Below are 26,471 nucleotides of genomic sequence, written 5' to 3' on the forward strand. Positions count from 1 at the left end.
ATCACTGAGGGTAGGATATCCTCCCAGAAGCTGCACACACCAGCCATCTAGCCTGACTGGGACTCAGATATTTGGGTTCCAGTCCTGTTCACCTGGGGTCTCCCATAGGCTCTCACTCTGATCTAGGAATTCTAGAAATTGAAGACCTTTAACTCTGCCTACTTTCTAGGGTCCTTCTAACTTTTGGGGAGTCCTGGCTCACTCGGGGTACCTAGAGAGGAATGGCAGGGATGGGTATGGAGTAGCATCTTCAAGAGCCAAATGGGTAGAGGGTGCAGTAGGACAACAATTCAAAGCCTACCCTGCTCCTGAGTTCCTGCTCAGCCTCCTGGCCCAGTCCGGATGAAGGATGGCTGGCCAGGACACCTCCCTCATGCCAGGAGAGTTGGGTCCTGCTGCCTGGGCTGATGCCTGGCCCAACCACTCCAGTGGGTTGGGGCCAGGAACCTTCTGAGAGGTCTTCCTACCAATCCACCAGAAGACCTCCTGGCTGCCAGGGACACCGAGGCAAGAACAGCAACAGAGACCAAAGTTGGGGAGGTGGGAGAGGTGGCCTTTAAGGAGCTGAGTAAATGGGTTCAGGGGCAGGTACTGACACCTAGTGTCTCCCCTGTGGAAATGACAGTTGGTGGCTTTGCCAGGTTGGAGGACAGTTCCATTTTATTGATGATGAAACCTGAGGCACAGAGGTATAGCATGCCTGGCCCAGCATCAAACAGCTTGAACTAGAGCCCTGAGCCAAGTCTCTTTTCCTTCCCTATTAGTTATTCTCCAGAATGGCAGTGGCAGGTGGGTGGAAAGAAATCCTGAGAGCTGGTGGGAGAAGAGGAAAGGAGTTGACATTCTCTCTCCACTTCTTCTTGGTCCGGACTGGTGTCCAGGAGTTCTAGAATGCCAATCCAGGGAAGGACAGTGGAGCTCCTCTATCCTGCACTCCCTACAGTCTCCAAGCCCACTACTCTACCTAAGCCCAACCCCTCCACCCCTCCGCCAAGAATTCATGTTCCTCTCTCTTTGGGAAGGTAGCCCTTTCCCCCTTGAAGGCTTCTCTGTCTCTCCCCAGTTGTCCGGAGGGTGCCTGCTCAGCACTGTGAAAGGGGGCGGCTGCTGCTGGTGCTGCTGGTGAGCTACAGTCTGAGAAGGAAAGAAGGAGCAGTAAAGGGTGGTAGACTGGGCGAAAGGGGAAAGACAGAACAGATAGCTGGAGCCACCTACCACCTCTTCTCTCATTCCATGAGATGGGGTCATCTACCCAGGAATGACCTTGGACTAAATTCAGCATTTCCATGATGGATATGGTTGGTAACCTGGAAGTTGCTGGAGTCCTGGCCGTCCAGCAGACACCCTTTCAACATTTTCCTACACAAAGACTGAAACCCCAGAATATCTCTTGGGCCTGACCCAGTTGTGGTTTGCCAAACCACCAGGGCACAGCAGAACTCCAGACTAGAAAACCCTTGTTTTATTAAGCACCCGGGCAATCTTGCTGTGTGGGATGGCCAAAACATCAAAATTAAAACCAACAACAGACAAAATGGTGTTGTAGAGGAGACTTAGGTACAAAACGGGGTCTGGCATCCAGAATCCCTGTGGGTTTGGTCCATGTTCACTCCCTGAGGCCGGCAGGGAGGGATGCCCCAGCGGCCAGCTGCCCTCGCCCTCCGGCTAGGCGGCTATGCTTCTTGGGGGAGGCTGCCTGGAAGCAGGTCCTGCTTTTCAAGGGGAGACAAGGGGGGCTCCGTCCACTGAGATCAGGACCTAAGGAAAGAGAGAGAATGTCAATAGTGTGACATCTGCAAGGTGGCCCACCTCTCTGACAGATAAGGTTCCTTGTAGTGCAGGGGGGTGGTCTATTTCCCCTTCAGGGCCTCTCACCTCTTTGGGCACAGTCTCAGCCAGCATGCCTCCCGTTGGCTGCCCCAGGCCCCAGGTTCTAGCTGTTTTTGTCAAAAAACACTTGCATGTCTGTTATTTTCTAAGTCTGACCCCCCCTTTTTTCCTTAAAAAGGAGAAAAATGTTCTCTTTTCCCCTCTTCAGAAACATGATGGAAACCCACATGTGTCAGTCCCGTGGCCTTTCTGGGAACGCTCTGTGCAGCTTCCTGTGTATGCTGGCCCAGCAGCCTGCTTGTGGTCAGGGTCACAGGGACACCCTAATAAGACCTGGGGCTTTCCAAGCACTTATGTAAAGAGGTCTTGGAAGGAGGTGCCTTTGCCTCCACAGCCACAGGCCTCAGGGGAGCACAAGGGCAGCCCAGATGTCTGCCCTCTAAGAGGGCCCTGATGGTGCTGATGTGGTCCCTGTGACCAGAGACACATCCAGAGGCATTAGAAACTCAGGCTTATGAAAGCTAGGCTGCCTGTGAAGAGCAGGAGTCAGTCACATTACCCACTAGTCATGTCCTGGGTGATAGAAGCCTGATTCTACTCCTAAGTCACCTGGTCTCTGTACTAAAGTAGAGGTGGCAAGACCTGTTCTTTCAGGCATGAGCATATGAGTGGGAGGGATAGGTTAATGGATGGGAGAGCTGGCTTTAAATGTGCTCACACACTGAGACCTGATCCTTGTCATACACTGAGCCCTGATTCTGGTCACACACTGAGCCCTGATCCTTGTCATATACTGAGCGCTAATCCTGGTCACACATTGAGACCTGATCCTTGTCATATACTGAGCCTTGGCCCAGGCCACATACTGAGCCCTGATTCTAATCACACACTGAGCCCTGACCTTGTTCACACACACTGAACACTGATCCTGGTGACACATTGACCCCTGATTCTTGTCATACACTGAGCTCTGATCCTAGTCACACAACAAGCCCTGACCCCACAGGCTTAAACTCCCATTCTTGCCATCCTTTGACAAGCACACACTTCAGGGTAACAATACCTCTCTGGGAAATTGGAGTTTCACAGCTTGACCACAGTGGATGAACTAAGCTTAAAGTGCTGGGATATTTTTAGTAGAAGAATATTGCTGCAGCCTAAGCAAACATTTTAAATTCACAGGGAGTAGAGGGAAGTTGTAAGTTTGTAAGCAGAGGGTTCAATGCAAAGTGTTTCCTGGAAGGAGAGATTCAGGAGAATGAGTTCAGCTGACCTGGGGCAGCAGGCCCTAACAGACCCTGCCTAGTAACCATATTCTAAAAGCCCAGGGCCAGATTCTGTTAACTCTCTGCATGATGAAGACTCGGGGACAACAGAAGTTGGTTTATTCCAACCAAAATTACTCCTACTTTGGGATTATATAACACTTGAAAATGACACCAGTCAGTGACCATACCTGCTGTTCTGCTCCTCTGTGAGCTGGGACCTGAACAGGCTGGCATTAGGCCTAAGCATCAGGTCTGAGGCTCTCATCCCAAACTCAGGTGGGAGGTGAAGAAAGTGGCTCTGAGGGCAAAGGTATGAGCAGAGCAAGGGTGCACACAGCCTGTGATTGCAGAGCCCATGCATTTAACCAGACTATCCTGCCTTCTGCCAGTTCCTATCTGAAAACCCTAGGGGACTACAGGATCGGACCCATGTCAATGCCCCATAGCCCGAGCACCTCGTGAGCACTCCGCCTGGGGCTGGCACACGTCTGTGCTCCACCACCAGTGGCTCAGCCCCAAAGTGTAGGCGTCTTAGGTATTTCAGGGATGTAGTTGGGGTAGGAGTCAGGGGGTGGGCAAACACATACTGGACGATTTTGCAGTTTGTTGTAGAGACGAAGCGACCTGTGTAGTGGATGTTGCATCTCACCACGTTGTTGGTGAAGTCAGACTCCAGAACAATGTACTTGGGGTTCACGTGCACCTGGAGAAGAGAGATGGAGACAAGGGGCCTGTCAGGAGGCTGCACCTCACCTGGTCATTAGAGGAGAAGTAGACACAGACGTGACACACACACACACACACACACACACACACACAGAGAGAGAGAGAGAGAGAGAGAGAGAGAGAGAGAGAGAGAGAGAGAGAGAGAGAGAGAGAGAGATATCTGGGGATGCAGAGAGAAGGATGGGAAAGCTGTGGTCCAGGAAAGCATCATCTGTCTCCTCAGCAGGAGACTGGAAACTTCTGCAGAGTCAGAGACCACTCCACGAGGCCCCTGCATGGGCGTTGTTGTTGCTGGTTTCTGCCCCAGAGAATCCTGGGAGGTGTGAGGGTGGAACAAGAGTCAACGCCTGGTCTACATGACTCCAGCGCTCACAGCCAGCTATCTATCACAACAGGTCTAGGCGACCTGTCGAGAGCCCAGGGTACTCACCATGCTCTAAAGCCACTACTTCTTAAGAAGATGGCCCAAGCATGCTCTGTGCTCTTTGAAAAAGCTACAGAGTTAAGCCGTGACAGTTTGGAGTAACAGTCACTGAAGGACACTTAAGATTGGATGCAGTGGAGTTGGGGGTGCAACCCTATGACAGAGCATCTATCTAGCATGAATGGTTCCCATCTTCAGTAACACATACACACACACACACACACACACACACACACACACACACACACACACACACACCACAAAGAAAAAAGAAAAGCCAAAATACTTAAAGAGAACAGGGCTGGAGAAATGACTCAGCCCCTAAGAGCACTGACAGCTCTTCCAGAAGACTCAGGTTTGGTTCCCAGCACCCACAGGGCAGCTTTGTACTCCAGTCGCAGGGGAGCCAATGCCATTTTCTGATCTCTGGAGGTGCTGTGCACACAATGCACAGTTATATGTACAGGCGGGGCACCCATTCAGAGAAAAAAAGAAATTAGAAAATTTTAAAAATATTAAAAGGAGCAGATGTTACTTGAAATCTTCGTGTATTCTTCACAGCTTGAACTATGTACCATTTATATGGTTAATTTGCCCACTGCCTGGAATTCAGATGAGCCTCTTACTTTGAAGAGTAGCTCACCAGGCAACCTGTGGAGCAGAGTTCAGGTTGCACAGCAACGAGTTGCTTCTGTTTTCTGTTTTGAGGGCCTCCTCTCCTCTCCTCTCCTCTCCTCTCCTCTCCTCTCCTCTCCTCTCCTCTCCTCTCCTCTCCTCTCCTCTCCTCTCCTCTCCTCTCTTCTCCTCTTCTCTCCTCTCCTCTCTTCTCCTCTCCTCTCTCTGACTCTATCTCTGACTCTTTCTATCTCTGTGTCTTTCTCTCTGTCTCTCTGTTTCTGTCCCTGTGTCTCTCTGTGTCTCTGTGTCTCTGTGTCTCTCTGTGTCTCTGTCTCTGTCTCTGTCTCTGTCTCTGTCTCTGTCTCTCTCTCTCTCTCTCTCTCTCTCTCTCTCTGTTTTTTGAAACAGGGTTTCTCTGAGCATTACTGGCTGTCCTGGAACTCACTCTGGTAGACCAGGCTTTTGAGGGCTATCTCTCTACCAGCTCCTTCTTACAGGTATTTGCAAGGAGGAACTAAGATTTAGCCTCTTGAGGTCAGGCTGTGGGGACATAGCCCTACACTGCATGTACGGGTGTCCCAAGGTGAGCAGGGTATCATCAGTGTGCTTTCTTATCTGTCCCAGTAACAAGGAATGAGTGAGGGGTAAGCTCACACCACTCCAGGTAACAAGAGGGGTTCCTGACAGAAGGAATCTTGGTCATAGACGCCCTGGGGCATGGCACATGTCCTGTGAGGAGCTGAGAGCCTGTCATCCCAAACATGGGATGGTTCTCTGGCTCTTTGTCACTTAGAGGGGATGGTGCTCTCGCCTCCTCTGTCACTACAGCTGGGCTAAAAATTCCTCAGGGTCTTTAGGGAAAGAGAAGCAATATGTGCTTGAGACAGAAACCGACAGAAAGGAACATAATCTCAGATAATGTTGCAGATGGCAGCCCGGCTGAGTAACAAGGCTGGTGGGGGCACAGTCGGAGAAGGGAGACAGTAAGCACAGGTATGAGGTGGGAGAGAGAGCTGCAGAGCAGGAGCCCCACCTTGAGGATGTAGTTCCCAGGCTGCACATCTGTTATGTCGATCCACTGGCAGTCGATGTCCGCATTGTAGGTGTCATAGCAGCCTGGACTCAGGCCCTGGGGAAAGGGAGAGAAAGGGGTCACACCTTAAAGCCACTCCATATCCACCAGAGGCAGTCTGGGCCTTCTACCTCTGCGCTTCCTCCCTGGCCTGGGCCTACAGTGGCTCAAGCCCTTGCTTGGATGGGTGAGTCAAGCAGATGGTAGAGAGGCCATAGGTAGAGGGGGCATGAAGCGAAGGGGCAGATGGTTGAAGATGCTTGACAGAGATGGCTGGAGAAAGGGCTGAAAAGATAGCTGGGCATATAGACATTCTATAGAGGAAGCAGCAGAAGGTAGGATTGGGATAGACCTTTGTCCCCCTTAGGTAAATGAGACCTGGTGCTGTCTACACTACATGGCAATGCTCTTTTTTCTATTTCTTTTTCTTTTTAGTTTTTCAAGACAGGGTTTCTCTGTGTAGCTCTGGCTGTCCTGGAACTCGCTCTGCAGACCAGGCTGGCCTTGAACACATAGAGATTCCACTTGCTTGTCTCAAGAAGTGCTGGAATTAAAGGCCACTACTGTCCAGGGTAGCAATGTCCTTTTATCTCCAAGACAGACACCTCTTGAGATGAGGGAAGAAGGGGCTTGCTTAGGGCCCTCTGCTGGTCTCAGGACTGGCGAGAAGATCCTCACCCAGAGCTCAGAGGGCACCGTCTCACACTTGCTCATTCTCCCCCTAGCTGGCCCACACCCACCCATATACTCCTGTACCCACCCTGCCACACCAGCCCAACCTGCGTGTGTGAGGTGCACGCATAGCGCTTGAGGTTGCCGAAGTCACAGGTGCTGTCCTCCAGGCAGAAGCTGGCCTTGTGTCCCTCGGCAACTTTCTTGCCCGTGGATGCATCAAGTAGGTCATAGTGGCTGAACTCGTCCATGCTGTGGTAATGTCTGGGGGAGGAGAGACAAGGAGGCCTAGTTTCCCCAGGGCTTTTCTTCAGGCTCACTCTTGAAATGGCCCAGATGGTCTATCTGCTTCCTAACCACAGAACCCTTCTATTCCAAATCCCACAGGATAGCATCTTGATGCTAGTCACCTCAGAACGACACCTCTTATAGCTCCTCACTTCTTTTCTGGACTCCTTCCTGTTCTGGCCTCCCGTGGACAAAATCCTGAACTCTAGACATTTCCATCCCTGACCAAGACTGGTCACCCTATGGCCCATCTTTTAATTCAGTTTCACCGAGGGTCCCCAAGGATCCTTGACCAGCTGGATCCTCTCCAGGGTGGGAACGAGCACCCACATCTCCCAGTGCTACTGGGGAGAGATTCAGGCACTGAGAGGGAGTCCTGACCTGGGAGGGGAAGAAGCAAAGGCCAATGGCATCTCACTTACTGGTGACAGCTATGCCACTCCCAGGTGTGGCGTGGCCGGTTGGGGAGGAAGTCCGCCGTGCCCTGGTTTTTCACACGCTGGGGGAATCGTAACAGCACTCGGAGGTCATAGTCGGTGGCCTCAGGAGCATAGGCTGTGCTGTGGAGACAGGTAAGGGGACTGGAATGGTGCCAAGACTCCAAAAATCAGGTCCCTTTGAACAGCTCAAGCCACCGTCCTCTGTGCTTCCCTGCCCCAAAGATCCCGACATTTGATCTCTGCATGACAGTGAGGACTGGCCTCTTCTCTCTGGACACCACCCAGACCTGGCCTCCTCTCTTCTCTGGCCCTCTGTGTGTGACTGGCAGCCGTTAATAGACTCGGACCACAACCTTGAGGAACATGAGCTTCCAGGCAACTCCTCTAGGAGCAGCACCCTGGGAGAGGATAGGGTCACGTGAAAAGTCTTTGGAGGATAATTTAAAAACAAGCAGTTCTGGGCCGATGAAGACAGCTGAGCTGGTACAGTGTTTGCTTTGAAAGCATTTAGAACCGAGTCCAATCCTCAGAGCCCAGCCCAAACCCAGTCACGGAGCTGCGTGTTTCCAATGCCAAGACTGAGGGAGTGGAGACAGGAATCCGAGCAGCTTGCTGGCCAGCCAGCCTAGCCTAACCGAAGACTTCCATACCAATGAGAGACCCTGAGGCAAAGAGGTGGGTGACATCCTGGAAAATTACCTGAAGGGTCGTCCTTGGGCCTCACTTGAACATGAATACATATCACGCACATACGTGTACACACACATGCACATACACACATGCATGCACACATAAATAAATGTAAGTAGATCCTGACAGCCACATCCAGGAACTTCTAAACTTTTCCTTCTTCTGGACAGAGCCTTAACTGGTGACCAAAATGTGTGCTGTGTCTTTGTGTGCGACCAAAAGCCAGGTCTGAGCATCTTGGGCTAAGTCTTCATGCTCCTGGTCGTCCCCTGTGCCCCACTCCACTACAGACTGAGACAGAGCTCCAAGGACTTTTCTCCCATAAGACTTCTCTCTTTCCCCTTCCTCCCAGGCTGTTTGTATAACCATAGACCCATGGCTTATTAAGCTTCCTAGACCCAATCCAAGTCCCTTCCTCCAGGAAGTCTGCCATGATTGCTGTACTTAGAAGCCTCCTGTTTGCCTGGCAGCTCTTGAAATACTACCTATGGCTCATCCTGATGTCACATGCACCCTGGCTGGTGCAGATGTGATTAGACCAGCTCTCCTTGATGACATGGCTTCAGGATCAGCAATGTGCACTTTGTCTTCTGGAAGCTTGTTCTCTGTGTGACTTTAAATTCCCAGAAGAAGAAAGAGAAAAGAGGGATGTCTGTTGTGAGAGAAGGGTGTGCGCATGTGCACACACACATGCACAGCACACACACACATGCACGCACCAGGAAGTCTGGCTGCCAGCTCTCCTTTTTTGCAGCTGACCGCTGACAGCTGTCCTGGCTGGCCTCATTTGGGGATGGGTTGTAAGGCCAGAGGCAAGAGGTGGCCCGTTGTGGGGATTAGTTCTCTCTGAGAATATGTCTGGACAGCAGGCGGCTCAGACGTAAGGCCCTGGCCCTGTCTGGGGGAGGTTTGGAATCTGTCTGTGTCTGGGTTGAAACAAAACATCCTCCTTGCCTGTTTGGTGAAATCCTGCCCTGCTGTTCGTCTCAGAGCATCGTGGGAAAGCAACAGGATCTAGCTTCTAGGCCTAACTTGGCCACAGGCTTATGGCAAGACTTGAAGCAAATCCCCTCCCTTCTCTGGGTTCGGTCTGCAGTGTGGGACCTGGCCCAGGGCTCCAGCCCACACTTGAACCAATTGTGGAGAATCCTCCCACTGCAGGGCCTCAGCTCTGCAGACTTTTCTGAGTCCGTAATCTGTGCCCAGACTTCCTGGAGGCCACATCCCTGCAGGCCCCTCTTTCTTTGACCTCACTCAGCACCCCCTCTGCCCCCAGCCCTGGAGCTGTGCATCCTGCTCTTAGTCTCTTCCTGCTGCTTGCTGCCATCAGAGCCTGGAATGAGGGGACACTCACTCCAGCCTGATGAAGAAGGCACACAGGGCAGGGGGCAGGCTGCCTTCTCCTCACCCAAGAAGATGTAGTGAGAATTCGGCTGCCATGGAGATTGTATTCTTACCACTGGAAGAATGCCCGCAGAAGTGGTGTGTTCTCCTCCCAAGGACAAGGTACACCAGACAAGGTCAGGTCACCCGAGTGGCTGCCCATGAACGGAATAGGGATACTTTGCCCATCCTTGTATTATTTGTGATAATATAAGGAACTTTCACCAGAGCGTAAATCAGCCGCTCTACCCATCACCCTGATCAGGATCAGTTTTAAAAATGGATGGCTTTCCGAAAGGAACGTTACATTGAGTTATATGCTGATGAAAGTCCTTTATCTTACCACAGAGAGTTAAGAGCTTATGGTCAGCTACTCTGAGGGGAACAGGGCTAAAAGGTCTAGAAATGAGTAAATGTGGACATTCCAAAGAGTCTCCTAGAGAGTGAAAGCTAAGAGAATTCTCATGTTAAAAAAATTATTTTAAAAAAAGTTTTTAAAGTGAACAATTAAAGAGAAAAAATGCTTTGGGCATCGATGACCAGAAGGGCAGCAGATCGATGTCCCCTTTAACCAGGTCTTTCAGCACAGGGAGAGAGCCTCAGTGCACAGACGCTGAGCCCTGCAGGAACAGGGCAATGGTCTCCTCCTCTCTGCAGAGCAGAACAGTACATAACTGAGGTCCCCTTATCACCCATGCCCAGTCATTCCCGGCTATGATCAGACAGGCTGCCAGGGCCAAACGAAGCCACACCCATCTTCACTGTACAGCACTGTGCTCTCCAGGACTTCCCTGACACCCACACTGACCACAGGAACTACAGGATCAACTTTACTTCCTTTCACTGTGCTTTAGTTTCCTAATGGGGCAGCCTATTCTGCCAGGGCTAGTGTTAAGACTGATGTCACAGTGTAGTAGAAAATGAATGTAGGTTGATGGAAGACCTCTCTTCCTTTTTCCTCACTCCTTAAGCCAGGCAAGATGGAGGGCAGGGCTCCGAAAGGCTTGGATACTTTGCCAGGCTCTGGCTATCCCCACGGACTATCCCAAGGCACTCTGCTTCATGCTTCACCCCAAGCCTCTTACCTGGCCAGGCACTTCTCCTCTGCCGCACAACGCAAGGAATACAGATGGGCTCTCTGCACATATGTGGATGCCTGCACGTAGTTGGGATCTGGGACTAAGTCAGGGAGGCCTGGAGAGAATGGGAAGAACACAGCACCAAAAGGGTCAGGCTGGTTACTGTTGGCTCCAAGGACCTCCTCCACCAAACTATTGGCCATTCTTCCTGGTCATTGTGTCCTGGGTTCAAGGAAGTCAGCAGCAGATAACTACCTCTACAGCTTGGTGGTGTGGGAGCCATTGCGACATCCCGGAAGATCTGGATTGAGAACAAGTCCCAGGAGCTGGAGGGAAAGGTGTCTGGAGGCTGGAATTTGCTACAAGTAAAGGCTTAGAAACAGGACTAGGGAGACCAAGGGATTTCCTGAGAGAGCTCTCCCTCTGTCCCCGCTCCCCAGGCCTTGCACACTAGCCAAGACACCCCTCTCACCTCTATAGCCAGCCTACTTCAAGGACCACCAGGACAGCCTGGGCTTATGGCCCAGGGTGGGCCCCAGAAGGTTCATGGGCAGAGCTAGGTGGGTGTTAACTGGTAGGAGGGGTGAGCAGGAAGCAAACACTTTGCCTGAGCCAGCAGAATTCGAAGCCTGGTGCCAGCCGAGCTGCTCAGGATGTGTTCTTCTTGGCACCTGTTGCCACTTCAGACTCCTGACCAGCCCATGGCTAGCCCCTGTGGGCATCCTCTGGTGCCCAACATAAGGGAGGGTCTGGCTCCCACCTCTGCAGGGTCCAGGGGGTGCTCTAGCCTTTGGACCACTTATTCTCTAGGCTATACCAGAGTCAGCCTTCCCTCTCTTTCACCAGTAAGAATCCGGGTAAGCTAGCACCCATAGGCAGTCACCACAGGCAGGAATCAGACCCATCTCAGGGGAGGAAGGGCAGGATGATCTTGATGTTGGGAGTGAGGGCTCTGGTGGTGGAGTTGATCCTTGCCCCAGAGAGCTTACAGAGGACTGCCTGGGGCTTTAGAGTCTTCTCTAGAGCCTTGGAAAATCCTGTCCAGCAAATGATTAAAAGAGATGGTAAGTTCCTCCTAGCACCTTAGACCTCACTCTTGGGGAGTGAGGAAAGGTAGAGGCAGTTAGGGTACAGTGCTTGAGACATGGAAAGGGATGCTAGGCCCCGTTTGCCAATCCCTCCCATCAGCTTATAGGTCCTGACAGTGAGGCAGACAAAGGAAGCCTGGCTTCACAGCCTTTGAGGGAGGTATAGGCCTGCATACCCCTCCTCCTCTTCTTCCTCCTCTTCCTCCTCCTCTTCTTCCTCCTCCTCCCTCTCTCTCTCTCTCTCTCTCTCTCTCTCTCTCTCTCTCTCTCTCCCTTCCTTCTCTCTCTCACACACACAATTACAGATTCTTGCAAACACATACACACACTCACATTTACATCCATGTTCACACACACAGATGCTCTCTTACACACACACACACCCACACACACCCACCCACACACACACACACACACACACACACACACACACATCCCTTGGGCCCCTGCTTTGGACCTGTTCTCCCTAGGGCCTGGGCCTCAGGGGCAGCCCAGTCTGGGTGAGCCCGGGTGACCTCACCTACTTGGAATGGAGAAGAAGCTCAGAGTACAGGGTGGGTGAGGATGAGGTGGCTCCTGGCAAATGGGGGACTTCTTGGCCAGCCTAGGCTCAATGACATGAGCCCCCTGGAATGTTTGCAGTCATTTCCCCAAGGGACCCTCAGGACCTCAAACCAGCTGGGAGATGGTTCTCACCCACTGATTCCCAGAAGTTTCTGGAAGAGGGATAAGAAAGGGAGGAGGGGTCCCCTTTCCCCACCCTCCAGCAACTCAGCAATAGGTGGGTGTGGCAGCTAGGCTTAAGCCTCGTGGGCCCAGCATTCAGCACCAGACAGTCTGCCGCTCCCACCCAGGCCCTGTTTCAATAAATACTCCACAGATGGCTCCGCAGAGCTTTCCTGGCCCGACCCTTTCTCTCTAGGCTGTTTCATGAGCTGGCTGTGCAGTCCTGGACAGTTAGAAGAGCCAGAGTCCAAGGCTAGGGCCACTGGAAGCCAGTTACATTGTTCTTGTTCCTTGACTGAGCTTGACCCTGGTCACAAGACTGAACCCAATGACCACACAGGAAGCCCTGGTCTAAGTTATACAGTGAGTGTGGGTTCTGGTCACACTTTGACTTAACCATAGTCACTCACTGAGCTTTAATTCTAATCACACACTAAACCATAGTTGTGGGCTCATGTAGAACCCCTGATCCTAATCACATACTGAGCCCCGATCCTGGTCTTATTGAGAGCTAACCTACTGAGTTTTGATTCTTACCACACATGGAGCTTCGATCCTATTCACACACTGAACCCTGATCCTGGGCACACTGAGCCCCATCTATCAACAACTCTGAGCCTTAGTCTCTGTCCTTGGTTTCTTTCTCTAAGTCGTAAACAAAAGCAATGAACTAAGAGAAAAGGCCCTTCCAAAGGAATCCTTTCTGATTCTAACAGAGGAATAGCTTTTGTGTAAGCCCAGAAGCTGCTGGGAGGAGTTGTCTGAGAGCACACTCCAGAGACAGGGACCCTCATACTTCCTGAGGTATAGTATGTGGTCTTAAAGAGATAGGTCCACAGTTACAGATGTGGCCAGTCATGTGTTCAGTCACCAACTGTTAAAGAAGTAGAGCATGTGGTCTGCTGGCAGTGAGTGGGATGCAGGTCCTGCTCTCAGAGAGGCTCCCACCTGAACAGAAGGAACCCACAGAGAAGCATGAGGAAATCTGATGGCAGGAAAATCCCAGTAGGAAGTGAGGTATACTCCATAACCTCAAGTCTCAGCTCCCTTCTGTCATTCGTCTGTCTTTATAATAATAAACTTTTGGGGACTGGAGATATAGCTCAGAGGTTGAGAGCAATGACTGCTCTTCCAGAGGTCCTGAGTTCAATTCCCAGCAACCACATGGTGGTTCACAGCCATCTATAGTAAGATCTGGTGCCCTCTTCTATCAGGCAGCTATATATGCAGAACACGTGTATGTAATAAATAAATAAATAAATAAATAAATAAATAAATAAATAAATAAATAAATCTTTTAAAAAAAATAAACTTTTGGACTGAAGAGATGGCTCAGCAGTTTAGAGAACTGGCTGCTCTTGCAGAGGACCTGGGTTCCACTCTCAGAACCATGAGGTGGTCCACAAGCACCTGTAACTCCAGTTCCAGGGGATCTGACACCACCTTCTGGCCTCCACAGCTGCTAGGTATACACATGGTACACATACGTATATGGAGGCAAAACACTTACAGAAATCAAATCAAATAAAGAAATAGAAGAAAATAAACTTCTTTTTTGAAGCATGCTCTACACACAGACACAGATTTTTGGCATAGTTTGGCAAGGTTCTGACAGATGTATGATATCATTAACCATCATCGCAACAGAGGGAGGGAAGTGACTCCAACCCTGACACATACTGATAGGGTTTTGGAGCACTGTGGATTGTTTTTGTGTTCCTGGGTAGTTACATGAAGTCACTCTTGTCATGAGGTCAGCATTGTCTTTCATTTTGACCACAACCAAAGTCCCTGTGACTCACCAAACTCCCCTCTCCCTACCTGTGCCCCCACCCCCTTGCTATCCTGGAAGTTCAGGTTGGGTCTCTTACCTCAGCCTCAGGAACTCCTGCTGAGGTCCCAGGGAGTCCCTTAGATGGCTTGTTTTTCCACACAGGAACAAAGCCTCCTTCTTTAGGCTGGTTTCTGAGTTTGAGGACAGCCTGATCTAGAAGTTGAGTTCCAAGGCAGCCAGGGGTTTAAAAAAAAAGGAGGAGAAAGAGAAAACCCCCCACCCCCAACCATAGATGAAGGGACTGGAGAGATGGCTCAATGGTTGAGCACTTGTTCTTACAGAGGACCCAGTTTCTGTTCCCAGCACCCACATGGTAGCTTCAAACCATTTGTAGCTCCACAGATGGCCTCACAGAGCTTTCCTGGCTCGACCCTTTCTCTCTAGGCTGTTTCATGAGCTGGCTGTGCACTCCTGGACAGTTAGAAGAGCCAGATTCCAGGCTAAGGGTAATGCCCTCTTCTGATACCTTTGGGAATCAGGCAAGAATATGGTGCACATGTCTACATTGTCGGCAAAGCATTAACATACATAAAAACAGAAACGACAGTCTTACAATGACCTGTACTGTGTCTTCACTTTTTCAGGACCTCTTACATGGCTTGGAACTGATAAAGAGGAGTCTACAGAGTGCCTTCCCAGCATCCCATCTGAGCAGGCTCCTAGGAGGGAGTGGCCTCTGAGCCCTGTTCCCCACACATGTTCTCACAGGCAGGCTTGCTAAGCACACACAGCCAGCTCCCTTTTGAACCCACAGGGGACCTGGCAGCCCTGTTCGGCTCCCTCCCTTATCCCTGTCTCACAGTTTGGGGGTGGGTTAGAGCCCAAAGACTGTGTGACAACTTTACCCCACTGCCTATCCTGAGGGTGGCTGGGTCCTATCGCTGTGCTGGCTGGGCTTCTCGTGTTGTAGACATATATGTGATCCTCTCCTGGCCTTTCTGCTTCCAGTTTGCTCTGATCCCCTTATTCCCAAGGCCTGGATCCCTGTGCCAGGGCCCTGTGTTCTCTAGGGAGGGATGTGCTCTCCACAGCCTGGGCCAGTGTACTGGGAACACTGAGTCAGAAGACAGCAAAGACCCTTGGGATAACCGAAGCCCAGGGCTCAGCTGGGGAGGGCCTGGGTGTGAGTGAACCAAGTCCCAAGCCATTAAGCAATCAGGCAAAGGGATTCCTGCCATGATGGGCCCCTGGGCCAAGGTAGTGAAGATCCAGTCCAGAGAAAGGCCAAACACTGCACCTCAGCTTTGTCCTCAGAGTCCTCTGTGGTAGTCAGGACTCCACACAAGGACCAGTTACACTGAATCTTGTAACCAGTGGCCTCAGGATAAGCCCTGTCCTCCTGTGCTGGGCTAGGTCTGATACTGTTGGACCACTCCCATGATGGCCCCTGGGGATCTGAGGACAATGACCAGGAACATTTTCCCGAACATAACTCAAGTGTGGTCTTCTAGTAGGCACTTGATCTCCCAGTGCTTTGCCTCATTTCCCAATCTGAGGCTCAGTTTCCCTGTCTGAAAGACGCAGGAAAGCCTGAACTAACTAACTGGCCCTTGAGCACAGGTTGGATGGATCCATAAACACTTGGAGATAAAAATACTTTTTTTCAGAGCTATTCAATCCATTCTCCAGCCTTGGGTAAGAGCCTGAGACCTCTCACGACCTTAGCAGCCCATGCTTCAACAGTCAGGAAATTATCCCACTGGCTGACCCAAATCTTTCCTGCCTCATTAGAAACCTGTTCCCTCCTGCCCAGCATGTGCCTCTGCGCATGTCTGCACTTCACCTCTTCCCCTCACGCTTTGCAAGCTCCATGGCTTCCGTACCCCTCCCCTGGCATCTGTGTTTCCTAAGCCCCTGCTGCTGGGGCTCTTGGAGGATGGGAAGTGGAATCCGACATAGCCCTAATCTCTTGAGCCCAGGACTGGAGGATAAACACAGTCCAGCAGAAACCCATCAGTTGGTTGTGAAATATGTGCTGAGTGGGATGTTTTGGCAAGTGAACACAGCCAGACTCCGGAGGAGCCCCTAGGTGGGGAAAGCAGAAGGCTCTGCCCGCCTCAGACTTGAATAAAGATGAGCCAGCACGGGGCAGAGCTGGCAGCTCCCAAACCCAGGAAATTATTAGCTAATAATTGAAACATTAAGTTGTCAGCACCCGCCCAGAGGTGCTCCACCTGTTCTTGCTAGCTTGTAGACAAGGTAGCTACAGAAGTCACTCTGCCCCATGGTGACGGGGCAATTCCAGGCTGGGGAAAGGGACTATTATAGCCTCAAAGCCAAGTCTAGAACCTTCAGTGGCTCCCAGCTGCCAAAAGAGGGGAGCCTAGACATTTCAGGATGGCTACAAAGGCCTTTAGTGGTCTGTCCTGAACCTTCCTGCCACTCTGGAAATCTGAGGTATACGCATCAGGAAGCAGTTCCTTAACAGAGCAGCCTGAGCTCTCTACTTCTAGAAAGTTCCCTGTGCCCTTCTGTGCATGCATATCCGCCCCCCATTCTCCTGGTCAATTCTACCCACGCTGGGGCAATACCATTAGGCCGAGAGCCCACCTGTGAAGCCCAACTCCCCCACCCCGACCCCCAGCACCCTGCTTTCTCTTACAGCTCGCACATCCATACCTAACTTCCCACTCCGCACTCCCAGCACAGCTGTTAGGCTCCTGCAGTGGCTCCCTAGTACACAGAGTGTAAAGGCCAAAGACTTCAGAGTGGCCCCGGAAATTGCCTGTAGCCTGAGCCCTGCTAACCTCTCTGCCGGTCTCCTATTCCATCTCTGTTTCTACCTTACTCCATGTAAGCACACTGGAGCACACGTGGGAACTCCTGTCTTTGGATCTTTGAGGTGGCTGTTCCCCCCCCCACCCCCTGTCTGTAATGCTTGTCCTCCAGATGGCTGAACAGCTAGATCACTCATGCCTCCCAAGTCTTGGTTCAGATATGCCTTTGCTGAGGCCTGCAGTGGTCAGTTCTGTGAACTGCTCCCTCCCCCTGCTCTTTACCTCCTTAGACACCTCCGTCTTAGCCAGAGCACCTACACTTCACCTATGAATTATGCGTGTCAACGGCAGTACTCGGTCCAAAAAGGCACACGTCTCATGGCTCTTTTCACTAACAGTGCCCAGGCGTAAGCGCTCAGCACACAGTAAGGCACTAACATCCCCACCAAGTGACTACACTTCCTCAAGAGATGCTATTCACAACCCTCAGCTGGACAGGAGCTCCCGGGAGCAGTCGGGCTGATGGGCATTGTCATCTTTTGCCTGCACTGAGCTGCCAGCCTAAGTATCCCATATGTACAGGAAGCTGGGAACTGGACACTTAGGTTGGCTCATTGATTGGCTGAGAGAAAAGGCAAGGATGAGTCTAAGGCCATCACTGTTCACCCACCTGCCCAGGTGCCCTGGGCCAGCAGCTGCAGACACTCAGTGAGCAAGTGTGTGAATGCCTGTACCCACAAAGACTCTGCGATCGCCTGCCTTTGTGAGCCTCATTATCAAGCATAGCTGCTGCTAGTTCTCTAAGCCTCTTTACTTTGGGCTTGTGAGATCCATGGTTCCAGTTGGCCCACAAGCAGGGAAAAGGGTAGGCCGTCTCCCAAAGTTTGACACTTTTGACAGCACTGGCCTCTCTCCTTTCTGTCTGGCATTCTGACTCCCTCCCTGCTTCTTGGAAAATAGTCAGATGCCCGGTTTCTAGGGGTTTATCACAAGGAGGAGGGAGGGGCAAGAGACCCAAGCCCAGCCCTTGCTCGGTAAGCCTGAACCTACCCAAAACGGCCCTCGGCCCAGCTGCAGTTGGGAGGAGGTGGTTGGGTCAGGCCATGGGTGGGAAGGAGGTTCAGCCTCTCCTTCCAGTCCCCTGCTCCCCCCACCCTGCCCCTGCTGCTCTCCACAGGAATGCTGGGCACAGGAATTGGAAGCAGGTGTGGGCTGCCTGGCTGGACTTCTGGCGGCCTCCTGTTCCCTTCCTCTCCTGCTAGGTCTAGTCACTGCCTGGGGAGTTTTCCATGTGTTCTTGGCTTGGAAAGGAAGTGGGGTGGACTCCAGCAGGGTGCTCCTGGGGAGAGGTGCCCCTCTTGAGTCCAGAAGATACACCCAGGGGCATCAAGAGAAAGGAAAGAGGGGGGACAGAGCTTCCTAGCTAAGCCCAGCAGTAGCTTGCTGCCAGCAAAGACACTAACACCCTCCTTACCCTCACTTCTAAGAAGCCCCAACAACAGGGGTGAGGGTGGGGAGTGGGGCAGTGCCTGTAATCTCAAGGCAACAACAACAACAACAACAACAACAACAACAACAACAACAACAACAACATTGCCCCCTCCAGAGGTTCAGACAAAAGAGTCCCTGAGTCAGGTGCCAAGGGGTAAGGCAGAGTGAGAATGGGACAGAGAGAGGGTAGGCACCCTTCCTAGTCCAGGTCGGCTGCTCATAACTCTTGACTTCTCTCTGAGGCTTGGGGCTTGATTTCCTCCTGTATGAAGAGGATGATAATGCTACTCTATGCTATTAGCTGTACCTGAGGTTGTTAGGTGGCTCAAATGAGAAAATGGGAAGAAAGTGCTTGGCAGAGCATAACTCATTTTTAAGTGGTGGCGGCTACCATCAGACGCCTGTTTAAACAAGGGACGGCTCCACAGAGACTTCATGCTGAGGGCAGGGGAACGGAGGCCATATGAGAGGATAGTGAGCCAGGAGACAGGAAGTCTGCCTGGGAGGAGGCTTCTCAGAACTGTGCATGTTCCCTCAAACACCCACCTCTCCTTCTCTCTCTCTCTCTCTCCCTCTCTCTCTCTCCCTCCCTCTCTCTCCCTCCCTCTCCCTCTCCCTCTCCCTCTCCCTCTCCCTCTCCCTCTCCCTCTCCCTCTCTCCCTCTCCCTCTCCCTCTCCCTCTCCCTCTCTCCCTCTCCCCCTCTCCCTCTCCCTCTCCCTCTCCCTCTCCCTCTCCCTCTCCCTCTCCCTCTCCCTCTCCCCCTCTCCCTCTCCCTCTCCCTCTCCCTCTCCCTCTCCCTCTCCCTCTCCCCTTCTCCCTCTCCCTCCTCAACCTGAGTGACCCTCTACAACTTTCCTGGCCTGGAGACTCCATTGCTCTCTGAAGGAGCAGCTGAGACTACAGGGAAGGCAGAGGGATGCTAAGCTGTGATTGGTTCTGGGCGTGACACTGAACACCTCACCTGCAGAGGTGCCTGTGACTTTAACTGTGAGACTGTAAGAGTGTTAGGGACTTGGCAAGTACTGTGGGGTCAGAGACGCGTTCTGCCACTTCCATGCCACCTTATTGTCACAACCAGTACCTAAGTAGCCACAGAGTGACTGGATATGTGACTGAATGAATGAGTAAATGAAATGTGTGTGCTATGCAGTCAACATTGAGGAATTTAAACAGGCATGGCTGTGAACCCAGGATGAGTTCACATGATCTCAAGTCCCAGTACCCAGATCAAGAGTCAGGGAGTGACCCTTCATCCTGTCTCTGGAATGGGACCATTAACAGTGCCAGGCTGAGACTTGAGGATTAAAGCTGGAAGTCACTTGGAGCCTCCCCCAGCCCCCCACTCCCTCCCCCTGCATCCGCCCACCCCTCCCCCCATGTGAGGAGGGTGAGAGGGAGAGGCCCAGCTGGCTGAAAGACAGGGCTCTTGTCCTACCTCCCCTTGCTTATCTTATACAAAGCTTGTCTGTGGTGTCTCTGAGCTATCTCACCAGGCTTCCTCTTCTCATATTCTTAGGGCCTGTGGCCTGTGTCACTAAGAGCGTGTGGGAGCAAACGCAATCAGGACATCCCAGATGTAGGTCACAAGGCCCAGAAGGTGCTGCATTTCGGCAAGCACTCCATCCCGGCCTTAAAGCTCTATTAGTTCAGGACACTTGCTGGGTGGAGGCCTCTGCCTTTTCTGTGCATCTATTCAAAGTGTTGTGGGGGAGAGCAGAGGACCTGGAGGGGAAGGCAGCATGAGAAACAGGGAACCAGCCTCAGGTAAGTGAGGGGACTAGCCAGTGGGTGTGAGGGCAGGAAGCCAGGACTCCTCCCAGGCACTGAGCCTGCCTCTGCAGTGCACAAGGCTGGTTAGAGAGGACACTACCCTGGAAATACCCTTAGATGTTAGGAGAACATGTGGTCCCAGGACCGGCACAATGGTGGGCGTGGGTACCTGGAAAAGAGGAGGAGGCAGAAAGGAAGGGAAAGGAAAGGAAGTACCTTAGACTCTGAGGTATCAGGTGGAAGTGTCAACATCCAATTGGCCCTCGCAACACAACAATGGATAGCACATAGCCACCAGGAGTGCGCTGATGCACAACCGTCTTTGTGACCTGTCCCAGATTCAGTGGCTATGTCTTTCACAGGTTGTCTGAGCGCACGAGGCCGGCCAATGCAGTAGGGGAGGAGAGCTGTGGTCTTCTGGGGCATCTCAACACTGAGGCCATCCACTGCACGTGTGATAAGCAGGAGCCAGAGCAAGGGTGCTGGGGAGGAGGGTCTGGTAGCAGGCTCAAGGAGAGACGACATGGGGGTGGGCACAAGGCAGGGGACCTACCAGCCCTGGGAGGCAGCCAGCCATGCCCCAGGCCTCTCTGAGTGGAATTGAGAGATGAATGAGGCATGTGAACCCCCTGGGCCTCTGGAAACCCTCCTTCACCTTTGTGACCTGCCTTGGAGTTAGAGACAAAGGTACTACAGAAGCCTTGGGCAGCCCAACACCAGCGTGAGAAGAATGAGAAGGCTGCAGAGACAGAGACTGAGCTCAGGACAGACACTTGGAAGCCACAAACGCAAGGGGGGACGTGGGCGGTGCTCACATGTGTTTGGTGTTGTAAGGACAGATGCACACGCCCACACACAAGCACTGGCTGCCAGCGCTGGGCCTCAGACCCCTGGGTATGTGGCCAGGAGGGATGAAGTCAGCCTCGGAGAATCTGCCCTGGGCTCCCACACCAGGCCTGGGGGGCTGATCTCAAGTACAAGGCTCGGACTCCACTGGGTTGGGATTTTCCATGGTCCTAGCCTAGCAGGGTGGGGAGGGAGGAACCAATAGTAGGGGAGTCTAATGCCCCTTCTCTGGATTTGTCGTGGGCCCTAAACTAGAATGTACCCCAAGTCCCTCCCCATTCCCTATTTTCTCCATGATCACAGGAAAGGGAACTTAGAGGATGCTGACCACCTTCCCCTGCACAAGGCTTGGCTACCTCCTCCTCCTCTGAGAAGTTCTCTAGGAGCCTCTGGATAGGTGGCACTCAGTGTTGCATTACAGATGTTCCCCCTCCCCAGTCTGATTCACTCCCAGCTCCTGTGATTCCATTTGCTGTTTGTTTTTGTTTGTTTGTTTGCTTGCTTGCTTGCATTTTGTTTTTTTGAGACAGGGTTTCTCTATGCAGCCCTGGCTGAACTCACTCTGTAGACCAGGTTTGGCCTGGAGCTCAGAGATCCGCCTGCCTCTGCCTCCCCAGGGCTGAGATAAAGTTTTGTGATGCTACCACCTGGTCCAGTTCCTTTGGTTTTTGAAGTGGAACTCAGAGCCCCCACTCAGGGCTGAATTATGGATATGACCGAGTGAGTGCCTCCCCCAAGCTGAGGGAGTGCTACTCTGAACCTCCCATAGCTCCTATTCCCAGTGCTGACCTATTCACAGCATCAAATTAATTGTCCTTTCTGCTGTGCTTCTCTCAGAGCAGAGCCTGAATTTGATGCTTGCCCACCTGTCCATCTGGGTCCCAAGAACACTACCTTTAGGAGAGAAGCACAGTTGGTCCAAAATGAACGGTAGGGCTCAGGAGCAGAGCCAGAGCCTGCTGAGTGTCCAGAATCCCACTGCAAACATGGGCCTTGCCCTATCCTCCTCTGAAGATTCATGGGCCAGGGGGTTCCTAGAAAACAGGCCGGCTCAGGACCCAGACGAACAGTCTCAGCCTACCTCTGCCAGCCTCGTGCCATTTGAGGCCTCTGTTTTTGCCTCAGCCTAAGCTGAGGTCTTACATTCTAAAAAAAAAAAAAGAAAAAAGAAAAAAGAAAAAGCAGCCACTAAAGTCAAGTACTTGATGGGTAAGGAACCCTCTCCTACAAGGGGCTCCCAGGGCAAGTCAGCACAAAGCCATGCTAGCCTACTGTAGACTGTGTTAAGCTGGTGACAGGGCTTGGTGGAGGTGTTTGGCATTGCATCATAGAAGTGCCCCCCACAAAAAACCCCTCATTTTGATTCACCCCGAGCTCCTGTAGTTTTCAAAGGGGATTCAGAGGTTGACTCAAGACCGTGCACTGACTACGACATAGTAGTTGCTCTCCTGCCCATCAGACTCTCTCTCCTTCCCCTGGTCTTCAGCACCAGGAACCCCCATACAGCAGCCCTTCAGATAGGCCATCTTGGCTGGAGAAATCATTATTCAGTGCTGACAGAGGCTGAGCAGCCAAGGCTGGGCGGGACACCAGCACCTTTGGGTCCCAAAGGCTCAATTTCACCCGACAGCCCTGGTGGTAGCAACCCTGGTATGGAGAAGGGATTGTGGACAGTGAGTGCTGCCCCGGGGTGTGCTGTGTGTGCATTGAGAACTCAGTGGAAAGCTTGACCAGAGAGCAGACAGCTCTGGATGGACAGCATCAGCAAGGGGATTCTAGGACAGCTGAGGATGGGCCGATGGCCACCCAGCACTGGCCAGACGCAACAGTTGGCCCCTGTCACAATAACAGCACATGTGGAAGCTGCCCATCTGGCAGAGGAAGAGCGCTCCACCCTGACCCTTGTGTGCAGATGACATGGCCTTCCCTAGAATAGGTCCTATCTTCATCCCTGGGGAAAGCCAGAGGGTGGCCTGTCTCCAGACATTTCCTGGGTCTCTCCCCTCAGAGCCAAGACTAAAGTGAGGTACACTGGCCTGGGTTATGTTTTACAGAACATCATGAAGTGCAGTGCCCAAGAGCAGTAATATTTAACGCGGTGTGTTTAAAAACAAAATCAATAAAAAAAATCTGCAATGAACAAATATCCCGTTTCAAATAAAGAAACGGCCCGTATTGATTTTTCAGTTTGCTTCGGGTTATGGAAACATTACCGAGTCTGTTTAAAATGTGGACATATTTGTTCATAAGAGATTTTTAATGCACTGAAATAGAACTTATCTTCATTATCCAGGTTTTTTTTTTTTTTTGTTTTTTTTTTTGTTTTTTTTTTTTAGTGCTCAGTTGAATTTTATGCCCTGGCTAGTGGGCCTTGGCATCCCAGCCTTGCGGGATCCCCTCAGGGGTCTGAAACTTTTGTCTGTTCAAGTGCTGCTCTCTGACTGCCTACTTACCTCACCAGCGGCTAGCTAGCTCACAGAGGTCCAAGTACGGGGGACACTGCTGCTGCACCTCAAAAAGCATCATCCTTAAGGCCTCTTCACCCTGAAGGTTCAAGGTTCCCATGATCCTTGCCTCATTCTATGCACAGGCATAGGGGGGTTTCTAAGAGTGTTAAAGAGATTCCCTGACTGGAAGAAGGAGAAGCAGGGGAGAAAGACTTTCCCCACTTGTCCCTGGATGACCTCCGCCAGATCCGCAAAGTACTTCTTATAACTTGGCTAGTCCTTCCACGATTTTCCCCAAGCCAGAGTCAAAACACAGGCCTACCGGGTAGGCCTTTGACCCTGATGGAGAATGGGTGGATTCAGGAAGAGAGAGGCACACTGGGGCTGTCAGCTAAAGAGTCTTTGCTCAGCAACTACTGGGAGGCCTTTGGTAAGAAACACGGGGTCTGTACCCCTGAGGCAGCAATTCACCAGTGTCCAGAATGTCGAACCAAAGCGCTCGTGGATTGTACTCACCGCGACCATTCTGGTTAGGTCGGTACACACTACCCACGCTGAGACGGCCCTGCTGGGCACCGTTCCTCTCCCCACCCTGGGAGGGCGCATCAGAGTTTCGCACAGGCAAGTAAGGTGGTTCCAGCACGCGGAATGGGGGCTGCGGCTCCACCGCACGCGGAGGGACATAGGCCTCGGGAGGCACATTGGCTGCATAGGGCGGGTACCAGCCGAGACGGGGATCGCCAGCGGCACCGTAGGTGCCACCGGCCCCGGCGGGGATCTGCGACACGTCGGTGCTGGGATCAGGGTAGGCCTGCTCGAATCCCGGGGTGCCTTCATTGTACAGGCTATGCGAGTAACGACGGTCAAGGCCGTCGGGAGGTTGGGGCTGAGGCTGCGGCTGAGGTTGGGGCTGAGGCTGGGGCTGGGGCGCATAGGGCCTCTCTGGGGCTGGGTAGAAGCCCTGCGCCGGGTACTCGGGCTGTTCCTCGCCCCCACCGCCGTACTCCTCGTAGCGTGCCCGGGGCTGGAAGGGATAGATGACCCCAGCCGAGGCTACAGCTGCCGCCGCCGCCCCTGCGCCCATGCCTCCGCCCGCACCGCGGTAGTACACGTAGCCCTGTTCATAGGTCCGCGACGCGGGGTCATAGTTCTCATATTGGTTCACGAAGGGCGCCTGCGGATAGGGGAACTGCTGCGGGTAGGAGGATGGCTGGCGATAAGTGGTGGCGAAGGCCGAGGCCGAAACCGAGGAGGAGGCGGAGCCCCCGTGCCGTTGCTGGGAGACGGAGGTGCGGGCCCGAGCCATCCCGTTACTGTCCCCGACGGCCACCTCTCTCCAGTTGTCTGGCACCTGGCCGAAGCCGAACGGGTGCCGCGTTTGGCCGCGCACAGTGTCCGAACCCACGCGTCCGGGCAGGGGCAGGTTCGGCGCCTGCCGACGCCGGGGTCCTCCCTGACTGCGCCGCTGCGACGTTTGGGGCGCGCCTGCCAGTAGCACCCTGGAGCTACTCTCCCCTCTTTGGGGCCCCGCAGGCACGTACTCAGAGCCCGAATTGAGCAAGCTGTACACCTGCCCGTTGTTCTCCCACTGGATCAGCTGCCGCCAGCGTCCTGGGTCCGAGCCCTGTCCTGGCTGCTCTTGCTGCCCGTGCACCAGGACGCACAGGCAGGCTCCCCACACCAGGGTCCCCAGCTGGCTGCCGGCTCCGGCCAGAGCCATAGTGGCCCTTCTGCAGAGGCCGGGTGGGCGGAGAGGCTCTCAGGAGTGGGCCCCGGTGCGTGCTTCTCTTCCCACGGCCTCGAGGACAGGATGGCTCCTCGCCTGCCCAAGCTCTAGCTTTGTCCATCCTGGCCTTGTCCCGAGCGGGACGGCTCCTCCGATGACAGCATTTTGAGGCCAAGGGGTCAGGGCAGGGCAGGGGCGGTGCCCAGGGCTGCACGAGGCTTTCCGCAGGGCACGGGACGGGCAGGACCTCCTGGGGCCCTTACATGGCCAACCCCACACTGGCTGGCTGCTCTCTAGGCTGGCGCTTTCCCACTCTGAATGAATAAGCAACAGGCTGGAAGTGTCTGGAGGTTTCAGAAACCTGGTCCGCCTGCTGGGGCCTCCTCCGCGGGGCCCTATGGCCCGCCGGGTTTTAGCTATGTGGCCTGTCCCACAGAGCAATGCTCCCTCAGTCCTAGTAGCTTCCAGCCAAGCCACAGACCTGCTTAGGAGGAAGGGAATGAGGCAGGGAGTTGGAGGGGGCCCCTGGGGACTCAGGCCTGGTAAGTGGGGTTTCTGGCAAGCACAGCAGGATTAAGATGTGGGCACTACCCTGCTGGTTCCACTCAGCCCTGGATAGTTTTTTTTTTTTTTTTAATTCTATTTTCTTCATTGACTTCACCTCTTCCTAGGGCTCTTGGGGTGCCTTCCGGCTTCTGCAAAGCAAGAGGCATCTTTGTTGATGAGCCTCCCTGAGCCCACCTCTAGCTGGGGCCACCTTGTAATTGTGCATCCCGAGGACATTTAGCATTTGGTCCTGAGTACAAAGACAGTGAGCCCTCAGCTCTTCTACCAGGTCTCAGCCTACAGGCATGGAGACTAACTGGAGTGGGTATGTCTCTGGGCTGAACAGGACTTGGGAGCTCATGGTAGATGCGGACATCAGTCACCCCCAGTGGCTTCTGTCCTGGGCTTCCTGAGTTGATAGTCAGAAGGGATCTGAGTAGACACGCGGATAAGATGAAGCCAGCAGGTGGATATGGGATAGGCAAGGGGAACCTTTAACATAAAGCAGCGTCCAAGAGGGGGAACTTGGGAATCTTACGCTCCTTCCAACTCTGATTTAGTAGACACGTTTGATCATTGGGAGATTATTCCACAGAGCTCCATTTGTTCTGGCTGATTCTCTGTTCCCTCTGGGGATGACAGGGATAATAAGAAAGGTCCCAGAAGTTTCAACTTTTACTTGGTACCTGAAAAGTTACATTCTAAACACGGCTCTACAGACCCCCCAGGCTGTCTTCTGCTGTGGCCTTGGGAGTTGGAGGGCAAAGATTACCCCTTAAACCAGACAGG

At 52.8% G+C, this 26,471-nt stretch overlaps 1 protein-coding gene and 1 long non-coding RNA gene across 3 annotated transcripts in view; one reads left to right on the plus strand and one right to left on the minus strand.

Moving 5' to 3' along the window:
- Nucleotides 1–629: 629 nt before the first annotated feature.
- On the minus strand, nucleotides 630–25,452 carry Loxl1 (lysyl oxidase-like 1). The gene is given in 7 exon segments (NM_001012125.2): nucleotides 630–1,758; nucleotides 3,686–3,801; nucleotides 5,900–5,995; nucleotides 6,718–6,874; nucleotides 7,321–7,458; nucleotides 10,497–10,605; nucleotides 23,927–25,452. Coding segments are annotated over 7 exon segments (1,827 nt in total). The 5' UTR covers nucleotides 25,131–25,452; the 3' UTR covers nucleotides 630–1,751.
- The window catches only part of LOC120094174 (uncharacterized), a 54,032-nt gene continuing 34,953 nt past the window's right edge, over nucleotides 7,393–26,471 (plus strand). The window contains exon 1 of one of the 2 annotated variants that reach the window (XR_015627283.1): nucleotides 7,393–8,013. This is a non-coding gene — a long non-coding RNA (uncharacterized LOC120094174). Of the gene's footprint in view, nucleotides 8,014–23,684; nucleotides 23,841–26,471 lie in introns of those variants that run through there. The other variant, XR_015627282.1, reaches the window with a different exon arrangement.

This window comes from Rattus norvegicus, chromosome 8, assembly GCF_021556685.1.
Source record: "Rattus norvegicus strain SHRSP/BbbUtx chromosome 8, alternate assembly SHRSP_T2T, whole genome shotgun sequence".
Lineage (NCBI taxonomy): Eukaryota > Metazoa > Chordata > Mammalia > Rodentia > Muridae > Rattus > Rattus norvegicus.